Consider the following 16,889-nt stretch of genomic DNA (forward strand, 5'->3'; position numbering starts at 1 on the left):
AATATGTGCGTCACTCACAGTCTCATTGGGCACAGTAACATTGGGAAGGAGTCAGGAGTCTTCCCTATCACTTCCCTTATGTCACGATTTTTACATCAGGTATCAGAATCTTTCTTTTCCCAAACAAATAACACTATTTTGTGCCTGTAGTCATATAACTGTAGTGTATATATAGTTCCACCTCACTGGCACACTGTATAGTTGTGATAGTGTAACATGGATATAATTTAGACGTCACCGTGGAGTTTTGTGACCATATAAAAATCCTTATATACAGCTCCAAGATGGCCGCGGTGACTTTACTTATCAGTGATAGGGAGGTGCAGACACTGACAGTCCTTAAGGGCCCTAAACACGGTGCGATGGTCAATCCAACGGCTGGCATATCGAGTGGTCCCTACACGGAGCGATCCGCCGCCCTGTATCCATCTTTAACTTAATGGATTGAGATGAAACAAAGGGGGTCATTCAGACCCGCTCGCGAGCAAAGTTCGCTCGCTAGCGGGTCGATGTTGTGAGACTGCGCATGCGCACAACGGAGGAAGCTCCGTCGTGCGCATGCGCGAGACCTGGCGAGCGACAGGAAATACGTCGCTCGGGTTCTCGCACCAAAGGGGGCGTGCTCTCGATGGTGACTGACAGCACGCCCCCTTTGGTGGGCGTGCCGGGGGCATGGCGGCCAGACGGAGGCGTTCCCATGGGAACGCCTACCGTCTGAGTCCGGCCCCACTGACATCAGTAATGATGTCAGTGGGAGTGACTTTGGCTCTGATAGAGCCAAAATCACTCCTGGGCTTGCGGCAACGAGACCCTACCGCAGGGTCTCGTCGCAAGCCCGATGGTCGCGATGGTCTTTGACCATCGTGACCATCATCATGGACGCTCACCATGAGGACGCTCCAAAAAAAAGGTAGGAGGGCCCTGATTCAGAGCGAGCGCTCTGGTCAGAGCGTTCAGCTCTGAATCAGGCCCAAAGTTTCTAGGAGTTTCCACTACAAAATAATGCAGTTTTCATGAAAATCAGTCCTTTTGGCACCAACTTGGAGCAAACAGACAGATAACGTTCTTATAATATTAGAATAGATTGGTACCAATCCTTCTACCTAAGGGGGTCATTCAAACCCGCTCGCGAGCAAAGGACGCTCGCAAGCGGGTCGATGTTGCCCCACTGCGCATACGCACGACGGAGGGAGCTCCATCGTGCGCATGCGCGAGACCCGGATAGCGACGGGATCTCCGTCGCTCCGGGTCTCGCACCAAAGGGGGCGTGCTTTCGATGTTGATTGACAGCACGCCCCCTTTGGTGGGCGTGCCGGGGGCGTGGCTGCCAGACGGAGGTGTTCCCATGGGAACGCCTACCGTCTGAAGCCGGCCACACTGACATCACTAGTGATGTCAGTGGGAGTGATTTGGCTTTGATAGAGCCAAAATCACTCCTGGGCCTGAGGCAGCGAGACCCTACCGCAGGGTCTCGTCGCAAGCCCGATGGTGACCATCGCGACCATCTTTTTGGCCGCTCGCATATGCTGTGGGTGGTCACCCACAGCTGTGCGAGCGGCCAGGAGGCCGCTCCATTTTCAGGTAGGAGGGCACTGATTCAGAGCGAGCGCTCTGGTCAGAGCGTTCAGCTCTGAATCAGGCCCTAAATCCACAGCAGTCTGTTTTAGCGGGACGTCGTACCCTGGGCGATTTCAAAAGGGCAGAATGTGCCCTGCCCCTTTTGGCGGCGCCCCGCTAAAACAGCCTGCAGGTGCCATCCCCACCTGCGGCTCGCAGTGTCCCGCAGGTGGGGAAAGCTGCGGTGTAGTGATCTCTGCTGGTGAATAGATGCCGGACGCATGCGCCCGGCATCTATTCACAGAAAAGGGAGAGCTTGGGGGCAGCCCGGCATGTCCGTAAGTGCCAGGCACGCCCCAAGAGTGATTAAAAGGGGGTGCATCTTAAAGACACCCCCCCTTTTCAGACACGCACGTACCGGAGTGCCCTTTCCCTAGGTCCCACACCCTGACCCGGACCTAGAGTGAACACTAACATCCTCTCCAGTCTACAAAATCACTAACAACTTGCCAACATTCCGGGAATGCAAAATGTGTTGCACACTGCACCAATAGAGGGCGTGTCTTAAATGATTTTGGTGTGGATTATACAAAGGATGTATTACCATTCCCAAATGATTCGTGTACAGTACAGATTCCATAGTATGGTGGCAAGAGTACATTACAGAGCCCTGTTGCAGCTAGTTGGTTTTACCTTTCAGTTTGGAGCTACCTTTTGTAGGTAGTCAGTTATACCATGCAAAGTGGCCCCATGTGCCCTATGGACACTAGTCCCTAATGGCTCAGTGTGCCACACAGAGCCTAGAATTTGTAGAAACATTGGTATAACTTACCTCCTATTGTGTGCCACTTCCATCTCTAGTCTAGCATAGCCAGATTTCAGTGCAGAACACGAAAAACTGAGAACAGATGCCCGTATTCAATTAGAGGCGAAAAGTTGGAAAAGTTTTGCCTGTCCGTCTTTCCGCTTCCTTCACCTGTTTCAGAGGCGAAAACTTTACGCTTTTCGCCCTATTCAGTTCCTAAACGGGCGAATGCGGAACAGGCGGAAAGTACTGTCAGAATTGGGAAAATCAGTCTGTACCCCAAAAAGATGCACTAAGATAGGGAATGTAGATGTGTACTAATAGCCCTAATAAAAGTGTTTGGTGTACTGAAGTTGTTTTTCGGCTGTTAGAGCCGAAAGCACTCTGGGGCTTGCGGCAATGAGACCCTACCACAAGGGTCTCGTCACGAGCCCGATGGTCGCGATGGTCTTGACCATCGCGACCATCTTCCTGGCCGCTCGCTATAGCTGTGGGTGGTCACCCACAGCTATGCGAGCGGCCAGGAGGCCGCTCTAAAAAAACAGAAGGCCGGCCCTGATTCAGAGCGAGCGCTCTGTCAGAGCGTCTGGCTCTGAATCAGGCCCACAATTCCTACATTTCCCAGAGCTTGTACTGACAGCCTAGGAGCATGTGAAACATTCCTTCACTAGACCATTGGGGAGTTCATATAAAATCCTGGAGAGCCTGCACATCTTCTGACAGTAATGGGTACATATAGGTAGCAGCAGATAGTAAAGTGCATGCTGACATCAGAACATTGGCCCTGATTCAGAGCCGGACGGTCTGACCAGAGCGCTCGCTCTGAATCAGGGCCCACCTCCATAATTATGGAGCGTCCTCCTGGACGCTCGTATAGCTGTGGGTCACCACCCACAGCATATACGAGCGTGCAGGATGATGGTCGCGATGGTCTTGACCATCGCCACTGCGAGCCGAAGCCTGCGGTTGAGTTTCTCAACCGCAAGGCCCGGAGTGATTTTGGCTCTATCAGAGCCAAAATCACTCCCACTGTCATCACTAGTGATGTCAGTGGGGCCGGCTTCTGACGGTAGGCGTTCCCTTGGGAACGCCCCTGTCTGGGAGGCACGCCCACCAAAGGGGGCGTGCTGTCAATCAACATCGACAGCACGCCCCCTTTGATCAGACACAACGAGCGAAGGAAAGTCCTTCGCTCGTCGCGCATGCGCACGACGGAGCTCCCTCCGTCGTGCGCATGCGCAGTGCAGACCAGACTTGCGAGTGGACAGCCGCACGCGAGTGGGTCTGAATCAGGCCCATTGTTTCTATGGCACAGATATGTCTTTGAATGTAAGTAATAGTTCGTCTTTGCCCATTTATTATTGGAAGTTACAGACACAGAACTCTGCCTTGATAGATGTTATATAAAGTGCTGAGTTGAAAAAAATTATTGCTGGCTACCTAACTATGAATTACGCAGCAAACCAAAACTAGATTTCATTTTTTTCTAATTGTTTCAGTTTCTAATGTGTAAATATTAGGCCTAAATCAGAGTCACTCACAAAGCAGCTAAATCTGCGATTCTTCACACAGTTCATGCGTCCGAGCCAAACATCTGCGGATCTGACGACTATGCCGCTAGAATTCAGCTAGATCATTACTTGTGCTAAGTGAGTGTAACTGGACGGCAATGTGGTGGTTACACTTAGCATAAATCTGCCATGGGCGTGTAAAAGTAATTGCACCCTGTTCAGAGGTGAGCATACGTAACAATCTGGCTATTTTATAAGGATCCCTTCCACCATTTTGGCTGTGGCAGTCTAGGATAACATGCCAAAGACTCTTGTACACAAAATGGGCGTGGCCATGAATCATGCCCCTGTGGAATGCCACATTGCGGGTATGTCCATGCATCACATACCTGTTTCTTGTCACACTGGGGGTGTGCCCAGCTCTCCCTGAGATGCTGTGCTGCACCCAACCTCTCTCTGATGTGTTTAGATGCCAGGCACATGTGTGTAGCATCCATTCCCCACTACAGTGGTTAGAGAATAACTATCCAACCCTTATCCCGCTGCTGGACACTGAACCCCGTGGGTCAGACTGCGGGCAGTGCTTGATAGGCGAAACCGTTCCGCCCATATTAGTACAGTTGGTAGGTGTGGAAAGTGGGTGGTGCAGCCAAATCAGTGATGCCTATTTAGAATACAGATGGAATTCTGAAGCTAATTTCAAGCAGGCAATATGCCCACCTTCCATGTGACTCTGAATCAGTCCATTGCAAGCAATCAAACTGATGTTTCAGGTGATAAATGATACCAGTAAGGAAAATAAATTCTAAGGTTCCATCTGAACTTTATTAGTTTCTTATAACCTATTTTCTTACCAGAACTAGCTCTCTCCAACTTTTCTTCCTTTCCTCTTGTTCTGCAACCTTCTGTCACAAGCCGCGGCCGCGTCTTGTTGGACAACGGTGCTCCTGGTGGTTTTCTTAGGCCTGTTGCTGGGATACGGAGATGCCACGCTGTCAACTCATGAAGTCCTCCCATTCGGCTGTACGCCATCTCTGCTGGGACTGGATTGGTTCTTCCTCCTTTTTCTTTCCTGCTGATGCGTTGCTCGGGTGCCGGTGATAGCGTCTCACACGTGTTTCCGGTTCCATAGAGTTGCTATCTTTCATTGTGTACTTCCAGCATCCCCAGCCCTGAGTCTATTGTGTCTTGTGTCGAATAACATTCTGACAACCCAATCCGCACTGCAGTGTCTGAGGTTACATCGTATTGTTGTGTCTGAGTGGACCTAATCAACATCAACGTTATTTTCGCTGCTCCGCATCCCGGAATATTTTTGGCTCTCAAGGCTGCACCATCAGCACACCAACCTTGCCAAGTGTTTCCAGCCCTAAAGGCTGGTCCGTGACCATCAGGTCACCAGCCTTGCCAAGTGTTTCCAGACCACTAGGTCTCTACCTTTTGTCAAATATTTCCAGCCCTCAGGGTTGCTACGTGACCACCAGGTCTCCACCATGTCAAACTTTTCCAGCCTTGGGCTACAATGCATTATTCTTCAGGTTGACCCCATCATTCCAATATTCTCAGGACTATTGTCTCCCTCCGAAGAAAATCTCCCTGGGATTCATTACACCTTGGTTTTATTTATTTTCTAGACAAAGTGTTTGGTAAGCTGAGCAGGAAGACAATACAAAAAACAAGATAAATTATTGCAAAATTAAAATTGTTCTAAATGGATTTGTACCTTTTTCATTTTATGACGTGATCACCAGACATCAACCACTAAGGGTACATTTACTAAAGTGAGAGTTTTTAGAAGTGGAGATGTTGCCCATAGCAACCAATCTGATTCTTGCTATTATCTTCTAGAAGGTGCTAGTTAAATGTTAAGTAGAATCTGATTGGTTGCTATGGGCAACATCTCCACTTCTAAAAAATCATTTTAGTTAATTTACCACTAAGATGGCACATCATTTGACAGAGGGGAGCATCCTCTTTCAAAAAAGAGTGCATCTGGGTTTGTTGAAGCCAGTATGGGACAGATAATCCCCATCCCTGGACTTCATAATGATTTCTACAATATAGGGGGTTTCTGTGATGATCACCAGAGAACAGGGGTTGCATCATTTGAAAAAGGACACTCCACTCTTTCAAACCACTTTAAATGCTCTATTTCCCAGTTTTTAAAAAGTTCTGGGGGGGGGGGGCGTGGCCTGGAGTTCAAGAGCCTTGGGAGAGCTCCGGCTATTTACCTCTGCCCAGCGGAGATATCTTGTGCCCAGCGGGTCCCCCAGCAGTGAATTCACGTGGGGAAGTCCCCCTGCAAACTCTGCAACCAGGGGCGTATCTATAATGGGTGCAGGGTGTGTGGGGAACCCGGGCCCCGCACCGCACACCCTGCACCCATAATTTTACTTACCTCTCCGGAGTCCCATGTCGGCGCTGGTGTCCGGCGCTGTAAAACGACTGGAAAATGGCCGCGGCAGCCATTTTCCCGTTTGAGCATGCGCAGTACAGGGAAAATGGCCGTCGCGGCCACTTTCCCGGTGATCTGTGTATACACTATAGACTCTGGGCACACTCTAATGCCCAGAGTCTATAACTCCGGCACTGGCCGTGCACAGCTCAGTGCGCTGCCGGGCGGAGAGAAGGGGGCCCGTGTCGGAGACTGCACACGGGCCCCCTCCTCTCTAGAAACGCCCCTTTCTGCAACTCTCTGTGTCACTAGCGGAGTCCGGGTCCGACACTCGTGATCGGGGCCTAGTCCCCGGCAGAAGCCGCGGCCTCAATTTAGCGGCTGGAGCAGTCCGGCGCTCACGTGTCTAATCGGGCGGAGGCTGGAAAGCCGGCGCTTTACAAGACAGGTACTGTGCCTCCCACCACCCTTTACCTGTCCAAGGATGGGGAAGCTGGAGCTGAGCAGAAGGAGGCAGCATATTTAGAGGGGAGAGAGGAGGAAGATTAGTTGGCTCCTCTGTATGGATGTGTAGGCGGCCATCCTGGGAGCTCATTTCAGCTTTACTACACTTTATTTTACACTGTCACAGCTCCTTGTTCCTGGACTAAAAGAGTGTACATTATTGTTTCCTCTCCTTCCTGGAAGAATACCTGAGGCCATACAGAGAGACTCTTTTTTTTATTTTTTTTTATTAGTGTCTGAGTGTCCTACATTTAAATAAGCGGTGCTGTCCCCTATTTAGGGATATGTAGCTGTTTGTTTTACGCATGTCTCCAGCGACCTGCTAAATGACCTAACCTACAGATAAAAATTGGAGCCTTGTGCGATCTCTGTGACCCACCTCTCTTGTTCCTGCAATAACATAATAGTACCTTCAGAGCTATGGCCCCGAGAAGGTTGAAAGTAACCAAGCCTGCACCCAGAGTGGCTTTCTTCAAACCGTCGCAGGCAGTCAGACCCAGGAGTACTAATGTTACTGTCACTCAGAAGAGTTCAACTTTACCTCAAAATACGACTGTTGTTGGTCCATCTCCCTCTCTTGAATCTTCTCCGTTGCTAGTCAGTGATAATGAGCTACTGACGGTGGGCACTATGAATGCACTGCTGTCTCAGTTCAAGGTAGATGTTGCAGCTGAGTTTCGCTCCACGTTACAGGCTTGTCAGCAATCTATAGATGACCTGGGGGGTTGAACTGATCACCTTGAGACGAAGATGGGCGAAGTGGTGGGTTCACACAATGATCTGATCAATATGCATGACGCCCTGCAAAGTCAAGTAACGGCTCTTCAGGATAGACTTAGCGACATGGAGGATAGATCACGTTGAAACAATCTCAAACTACGCGGTGTGCCGGAGAGTGTTTCAAACAGTAGTCTCAATGACTTCGCAGTAGCTCTCTTCAAGAAATTGCTTCCTGAAATACGGTCTTCAGATCTCATTATAGATCGCATTCACAGACTCCCCTAAGCACAAAGGGCCCCGGAAGGAGTTCCAAGAGATGTTCTAATGAGGATGCACTATTACCACATAAAGGAAGTCTTACTAAAAGCGGCCCGGCCGACTGAAGAGTCTACGAGTTTATTGGGAGAACTTCAGCTGTTTGGCGATCTTTCTCAGGCAGCATTAGCCAAGAGACGCTCCCTCCAACTCATTACGTCTTCGCTGAGGAATGCTTGTATACTGTACCCCTGGGGCTTCCCTACAAAGCTTTTGATATCGCACAATGGCTCCATGACCATTATCACTTCTTTGGAGGAGTGTGAGAAGATCCTCTCTGAGTGGAATATTTCTGGGACTTCTCCGAGATCGTAGCTTGCCCGTGGGATCCAGCAGGACTGGTCCATGATAGGTTAAAAGTAATTTTCTGTTCTACCACAGCTGTTTAGTTCTTTTTTTTCGTGTTATGTCTCTATTTCTCTAGAGAGCAGATTTCAGAGCATTTAATTTTTTCAGATTACTACTTGTTGGAATGGTAATGTGGCTACTTTAATATACTGAGGTGTTTCTAGACGATATACCTATAGTATGATTGTAAGGAAAATGTCAATTTAAATGTGTTGTTATACAGCTATAACATAAGCGCCTGGCTCTCTAGATAAGATTAAGGGTCGAATAGATTTAATATTTAGTCCCTTGCATTTGACTGGTTGGGTCATAATTTGTAACGTAAATGTATGTGTTATATTGTGGGTAATTTTACTCACTTGTTACACATTTATATTAAAGTGTGTGGCGGCTGGAGACATCTCTCCTTCCCGCGTACCCCCACGGTGTTGCCATGGTTCTGCAGCCATATGTGGCTTCAAGAGAAGCCAATTCTGTTAGTTCTGTGCTTGTTTCTTAATTTTTTCCCTGTATCTTTTTTTTATTTTATTGCTGTAGTATATCAAAATTCACTGATTCATATTGTCGCTATATACAGTTCAGATGTCACAAATCTCTTTTTGGATTGCATTATCATATAATACTTTACAATGGTTAATCTAATATCAATGCCAAGGGGCTTAACTCCCCGCATAAGAGAAGGCTCACTTTAAATTATTTCCATAGACTAAAGGCCCAAATTGTAGTGGTTCAGGAAATGCATTTTTGTGTTTCCTCTCCATCGGTGTTCAATAATGATAAATTTCCCCTTTGCTATATGGCTAGTGGCCCATCAAAGAAAGCTGGTGTAGATATCCTAATTTGCACTGTTAAAACAATATTCTGACCCGGGAGGGAGACATTTAATGTTGGTTGGTCAATTGGAGGGTAAGGAGGTTACCATAGTTTCCCTATATGCCCTCAATACACGTCAGTTGCCTTTTTATAGGAAATGTGCCTTCCAGAAATACAGTAAAGAGGCCATTATTATTATGGAAGACTTTAATATGGTGCCTGATCCCTTGCTAGATTGGTCTAGACATAGTTCACCCCGGAACAGGCAAGCTACCGAGTGCTCTAAGGGTTTACGCCAGCTCCTTGCGGAGTATGAGATATACGATACTTGGAGAATTAAACATCCAGCCGAAAAAGACTTTTCCTTTTTCTCACATGTACATGGCTCGTATTCAAGAATAGACTTCGTATTGGCTGATAAATATATGCTAGCTTCTATTAGGAAAATAGATATTATGCCTATGGCATGGTCTGACCACGCGCCTATTTTTTTTTCATGGGACATTGCACATAGACAAGCTACCCCTGGCCTGTGGAGATTGGGTAAACATACGTTCTCTCAGCCAGAGGCTCGTCAACACATTCAGCGGTCCATTTCGGAATACTTAATAATAAACCTGAGGAGACCTCGGTCTTTAACTTTTGGTGTACCTTGAAGGCAGTTGCCCGGGGCTCTGCAATACAAATAGACGCCAAGCTCAAGCGGGAATATAGATTACAATGGGCAAAATTAGAGGAGGCTGTTAACTCCCTAGAAGTAGCTCATAAATCAGACCCAGCAAATAAAACCATATACAGAGAGCTAGCTGGGGCACGCGAGCAACTAAATGTCTTTTCACTTCAGGATGTGCATAGGAATCTTGCTCGTTTAATTCAGAAGTTCTATATATTTGGAAACCATGCATCTAGATTACTTGCCCGTAAGCTGAGAGGAAAGTGGGCTAGAGAAAAGATACCCCCTTTCAGGTTATTATTCGCATTTTAGGTGATCAATCCGTTTAAAATAGCAAACTGCTTTGCTGAGTACTATGCTAAATTATATAAACTACAAGAGGACCCCTTAACACCTCAACCTAGTTTTGAGGGAATTAACAATTTTCTCAGGGATGTTGATCTCCCTGTCCTAGACTCGACTACATGTGAGGCCATGTTATTGGTCACCAATCACCTGATAACACCCGATGCGTCTTTAATATTATAGAACATTGTGGGCAGGCTCAAAAAACACTATTACTCCTTTCATTAGACGCGGAAAAAGACTTTGACAGACTACACTGGGGCTATCTCCAAGAGGTTCTTATGAAATTTGGGCTTCATGGAAAAATTTTAGATTCCATTCTGGCTTTGTACACGGTACCCTCCGCTAAGATATATGTAAATAGATGCCTCTCGCCTAGTTTCAGCATCTCAAATGGTACCCGTCACTACTTTTCGCACTAGCAATTGAGCCTCTGGCTGAGAAAATTAGAGGTTCACACGAAATCCAGGGCCCTAAGTTGGGGGATACTAGCCAAAAATTATGTTTGTTTGCGGATGATATCCCGATTAGCTTGTTTAACCCCCGAGGCACTCTTCCCGCACTACACCGTCTGCTGGATGCTTATTCAAAGATCTCACTATATAAACTTAATTCTGCTAAAACCGAAGCCCTACCAATAAATATCCCCACGGACACATTGGCAATCTTGTTCCCTGAAATACCTAGGAGTGCTCCTGACTAGAACCAAAGATGTAATTGAAAGCAATTATGCCCCTCTTCTTGCCGTTTTAGAAGCGGCCAAGAAAGATTGGATTCTTCATGAAGTATTCTGGCTGGGCAGAATAGCCGCCTTTAAAATGGTGCTCTTGCCAAAGCTGTTGTATCTGTTCCGTACCATCCCCAGAGTCCTTCCTAAAGTCATGTGCAATAAATTTAATAAAGCCATAGGCCGTTACATCTGGAAGGGAGGTAAGCCAAAGATAGCAAGAGCAACTCTCTCCTTACTTAAACTGGAAGGAGGAGTGGCGTTTCCAGATATAGAGAAATATCAGTATGTCTGTTTGTTAAGTCAGGTGAGAGATTGGTTTGGGGAGGATACTATTAAGCCCTGGGTGACATGTGAATTGGAGGCAGTAAAACCCTTAACCCTTCCAGACTTATGGCTTCCTCTCGTTCCGAGCAACTCCCAAGTTCCAAGCATTCTAGCTCAATTAGTGCCACAATACAGGCGTGGCATAGACTCGTTACAAGGTGCAAAGACATTTCCTTACCGAAACCAGCACTCTCAACATCTTGTATAGCTAGATTAATTGGAAACTTACAGGTGGAGCCTTGGAGGACTGCAGGACTGAACTCCCTGGGAGATACGATGTCTGGTGGAGGAGTGCTCTCCTTCTCTGAGCTTCAGAGTAAGTTTAATCTACTGAAATATATCTGCAGATACGGCACTGGGTTCAGAGCTTGCCCCCCTTCAATGCCCAACATATATCCTTACCAGAGTTTATACTGAAACAGTTTAAGTCCTCTAACCATAAAGGGGGCATTACATGGTGGTATCAACTACTAATAAGGGAATTGTCCAAATAAATTCACTTGCTTGCAAAAATGGGAGGAGGATTTCTCGAGATCATTAGAGAGGGAGGAATGTCTCGTTGTATCAACCATTCAGAAATGTATTTAAAGTTAATCCATAGATCGTACTTCACCCCTGAGAGACAACACAAAATTTGGCCATCCATTTCTAAATTTTGCTGGAGGAAGTGTGGAGAGGTAGGAAGTATTTTCCTTATATTTTGGTCCTGCCCCCTACTGAGATCTATTTGGTTGGAAGTATTTACCATGATTGGGGATATTACAGGAGTGACAAAACCACTGGATCCAGTGGTTGCGCTGTTTCACTTTTTCCCTGGGAACCTAACAAAGGGGGATACGGTAGATATATAATGGGGCACGTCTTGATATCTACAAAAGCTGATATTGTGCTCATGTGGAGGTCAGACAGCATACCCACTTTAGGCATCGTAATAAATAAGGTTCAAAGTCATTGTAATTTTGATACAGCGGAGGGCAAATATTCTACTGCGGTCTCGTCTGCCCATATGCTGTGGTTTATTTAAATGGATAGAATATAGAGAGAGTCTGAGAGGACATTCCTTGAGATTTGGTCCCGTTGATCTTGGAATTCTTCATTGCCCTTCTGATACTGATGCTTCTTGAGCTCTAAACAAGTATTGTTTTGATGATATATAACCGATTTCTAAATATATCGCTATGGAAATGTGATATCTGTAATCAACCCCTGAATGTGTACTGCCTAAGATTCTGCTATCTTATTTTTCTTTCATTATTATTATTAGTATTATATTGTTTTTTATTTTATTTAAGTTTATTTTTATTATTATTTCTGTCTCTGTTAAAAATTAAACTCAATAAAAACGTATTGATAAAAATTTCTGCAATATTTATCCTGGAAGGAGTGGTGTTAATTCATCATTGTGGATGATGATGAAGATTTCGATATCATTAAGCCCAGCTACTCCTGGGTATGAACAACAGCAACTGTAAAGGGGGAAATTTTAGGTAAGTCCCCCCCCCCCCACACACACACATTTGAATCCCTTATCCTTAGCAACCTAGGGGTAGATATAGGTGCATTGACTGTTCTGTTTGCCCTTTATTTGAATCACCTTGAATGTAGACAGCTAAGTGTAACTAAACATTGGTTCCTGTGGCATATACTGTTCTCATGGAAAAAGAGCTAAGTGGCTGGAGGATGTTACCCCTACCTGTCTATATTGCCCCTGTATGAATTAGACACACCTTTTTCTGAACAATGTGGTCATCCTATTTATATTAAAATTGATCATTTGTTTCATTATTCATCAAATACAATTAATCAACCAGAAATGAGCACATTAATCATGTTTGTACATTTCAAATTTTAAACAAATTAGCCCTGTTGGTGTTTGACTGCATGCTGTGTCCTGTTGTCTAACACTTGCACTGTAAGGCTGATTGGTATTTAGTCTCACATGGGCTGGCATATAAAATATTGTATATCATAACTGCTTTAGATCTGAAGAAGAAAGAGGACCACCCGTAAAATGGTCTTGCAAAATTAACTGTTCATCGTCATTGTTTATTTGTATTGCGACCCAGATTTCATAGCACCCGACATAGGGCTGTATTTAATTAGAAGCGAAAAGCAGTTTTCCGTGAAAAAGTATTGCCGAATGCATCTTTTCGACAGGTCGGAACTTATCTCCGTATTCAATTCAAGCCGGTTTTCGCCACGCGGAAAGTCAATACAATGTAATAGGCGAAAAAGATCCGCCTCTGAATAGCAGGTGAAAAGAAGTGCAACATTTTTATTTTGGGGTGCAAAGGTGGGGAAACCTCTCAGAAGACTTGGGACAGTCCCCCAAAGGACAACTGTGTCAAAAAATCCCAGGGAAAAACGGAAGAACACCCCGAAAAAGTACTTTCATTATGGTGGTGAAAAAGCACAAAGTGGGAGGACAAGTATAAAAACTAGCGAAATAGACTTCTTGAGGGTCTGCAAGGATGGGTCAGGTGTTTTTAAGATTCCAGGTGCTTGCAACAGGTGCGTTTTTCACGTTTTTTCAAACTTCACTTTGGAAACTTTAAAATATACTACAACCCATTTTCAAGTTCTGCAAATTTGAGAGGCAGAACAATCCGGTAGTGAGTGAGATTGTAAAAACGGACCAGATTACTGCTGCACTAGTGATTGCCGAAACCGGAAGTCGTTATGACGCACTTCCGGTCCAGCGATAATTTTTACAATATTATCTTTTATTCGGTTTTGAGATTATATTGTACATTGATTGAAGCCTGTTTCTTGAGCATTTGATGGAGGATATTTCTCTCCGTATCAACAGAGTGACTATAAATGGATTTTAAGGGTTTTTAAGTTTTATTGACCGTTTTGACCTATGACCTGGAAGTTAATTTAATGAAGGGTATATAAGATGATCCATTTCAGTAATGTCACACTACCTTGAGGAAGGGAGCTGTTGTCTCCCGAAACGCGTTGGTATACAGTGACAGGATCATCTATCTGGGAGGAATTGCACAAGGGAGACCCCCTAATAAGGATCCTAAGGGAGAGGTTGTCCGGAGACCTCCACCTTTAAAACTACGGGCCTTTATATGGGTACTTCCGGTAATTCCCCATTTGCTTACTTAAACGAGGAGCGATACCTCCTGCTTGAATAATTATTGTATGTTTATGTTTGTGTATACCACAAAAGAGCATATTATTTGATACATATGTTTCCATATGCAAAGTGTATCGTGGTAGATACACCAATTTTATCTTGAGATAACCTTGTAGTAGAAACTGTTTAAATTTGTCGTCTGATTATATTTACACTATGTTCGGATGTTTTTTATGTTTTTCATATTAATGAAAATATTATCGCTGAAATTCGACAACTACAACATTGTTGGGAAGTATTATAACTACTTATTTATTAGCACTGTACGCACTTGACTTGTCACAATTTCTATCCAATATATATGTCTTAGTACTCAAGGGTGGTACTGTCTATGACAATTAATCTGCAGCAAAGAAAGAGTGCTAGGCGCCTGTAAACATTGCTCATTTCATTGATTATATCCAAATTTGACAGGACTACTTATTTTCACCAAAAAATACTGCTTAATGCCATTCTTCACCACTTGTGCAAAGACGCTAATAAGAAGCTATTGAACAACTTAAGTACCCCAAACAGTTTTATTAGGGCTATTCGGACACATCTACATCGATCCCCAATGTTAGTGCATCTTTTTGGGGGGTTTCCGCCTGTTCTGAATTCGCCCCTTGCCAATTTTGCATCTTTTGCAATTGAATACGGTTGAATAGCAGGGACACGCGCGATAAGTATCCCCGTCCAAAAAGACGCGATGTCGCCGAAAAGTCCGGCAGGCAAAACTTTTTCGCGGGTGCGAAACTAATTAAATACGGCCCATAGTCGTACAGATATGATATGAATTAAAAACATAACACATAATAATATATACATTAATACAGAACAGTATAATAAATGCGTGCCTGCAATTAACAGAGCCAATCAAATAGCATACACAAACAATTCAGCATAAGGTACAAACAAGGAAAACGGAGAGTGAACACACATGAGATGTAAGGTAGAGAATCCTGCCCATGAGAACGTATATTCTAGAGCAGGTCTGCCCAACCTGTGGCTCTCCAGATGTTGTGAAACTATAAGTCCCAGCATTCCATCACCGATCAGCTGGTAAAGCATGCTGGGACTTGTAGTTTCACAACAGCTGGAGGGTCACCGGTTGGCCAGGCCTGTTCTTGAGGAACTGTTACAAAGGAATTGACAATTACTACAGTACTCAACAATGTGCTTTATTACAACTAGACTAATACTTATACATTCTACTGACTAATATTGAGCTACATTTTCATTACAATAAAATAACAAAATAATGAATGTTTATAGAACTGGATAGTTTTACAAAGAGATGGCTGTGGGAACAATTTTATTGTTTGGGAACCTGCAGGCTAAAAACCGCTGGAATAGATAAAGCGCCCTCTGACCCCTGTGTGTCACATGTGCTCAGACTAGACAAGGCTCCTGTCATTAAATATTTGGGCCAAGCAAAAGGTTCAGTTTGTGTGTATATAAACGACACTATATTTAAGCCCTATAGGGAACGTTTTAATGCTTTTATAAGTTGGTTTCGGAATCTTTTGCTGGCAAAACAGTAAAGAATAGGGTTTACACAGCTACAAGAAAAAGCAATACAAACCGTGAACGGTATTACAACATTAATTGTGTGAATGGTTGCGCAGTTTTGAATGATTTGGAATCGTGCCAGCAATTTCAGGAGGTTACAAATGTGAAATGGCAACCAGCATATTAAGAAAGCAAGCACCATTGACACCACTACCTTTAGAATATTGTCACTTTTTGTCTTCTTCACGTTATTCTTTGTAGATGCTAAAATTATTTTATATATCAACCAATAACAGATTCCCTGAATAAAAAAAGGTACCACAAATCCAAGTAAATACTTCATTGATTCCACAAATATTGGCCAAAACATACTGTTTGGAGGGTATTTCATGGTGCAGACAGTGTGGTGGAAATGATCGGAATAGTAAGCCTGTCGGAAGTACATTGTTGGAGTGCTTATAGCACAAGCAGAAACCCATATAATAAGTGTTATAATTTTTGCTTTGTTTATAGTTCGCTTTTTGAGGGACTCCATTGGACATACGATGCCAAAGTAACGATCTATACTGAGGCAAGTGAGCAAAAAAATGCTGGCGTACATGTTCACTGATGACACAGTAGCACAGAATTTACACATAGCGGATCCAAAGATCCATTTGTATTTCCCTGACATATCCACTGCCCAAAGTGGTAATGTGGCAAGAAAAGACAAGTCTGCAATAGCTAGGTTCACAATGTAAATGTTGGCCACAGACTTTGCTTGAAGACAACATGTGAGTCCAACAACTACGATCGTGTTTCCAACAATCCCTATTATAAAAATGATCATGTACAGTATTGGAATCATAATAAAATGATAGGCACTGTCGTAGTTGAGAGATGAGCAGTTCCTAGTGGCAGCAGTGCTGGCATCCTGGAGTATGACATGTCTAAGTGATCCGATTGATGTATTTGAAGGAAATAAATCCATAGTAACTATAGTGAATTATATTCCAACACCTGAAAAGCAAATTAAACATAATAACATTATTTTGCCATATTATCCTTCAGAAAGTTCATGAATATACTGTATATGACTTTAATACATTTTATAGTTTATATAGGCTAACAAGTTCCTGAATTTAATACTCACCCTATTTTTTTTTAAATTGTCTGTACTCCATTTTCAATAGTCAGTAAGTTACACAAAGAAAAAGAGAAGGAAAATACA

General features: G+C 44.3%; 1 protein-coding gene across 1 annotated transcript; it reads right to left on the reverse strand.

The window, feature by feature from the left end:
* Positions 1–15,647: 15,647 nt before the first annotated feature.
* On the reverse strand, positions 15,648–16,649 carry LOC148543251 (type-2 angiotensin II receptor-like). Its single transcript, XM_088443364.1, has one exon. It carries the CDS (start codon positions 16,647–16,649, stop codon positions 15,648–15,650), a length of 1,002 nt encoding a protein of 333 aa, XP_088299490.1.
* Positions 16,650–16,889: the final 240 nt, after the last annotated feature.

Source organism: Taudactylus pleione, unplaced genomic scaffold (genome assembly GCF_031769625.1).
Source record: "Taudactylus pleione unplaced genomic scaffold, aTauple2 ptg000005l, whole genome shotgun sequence".
Lineage (NCBI taxonomy): Eukaryota > Metazoa > Chordata > Amphibia > Anura > Myobatrachidae > Taudactylus > Taudactylus pleione.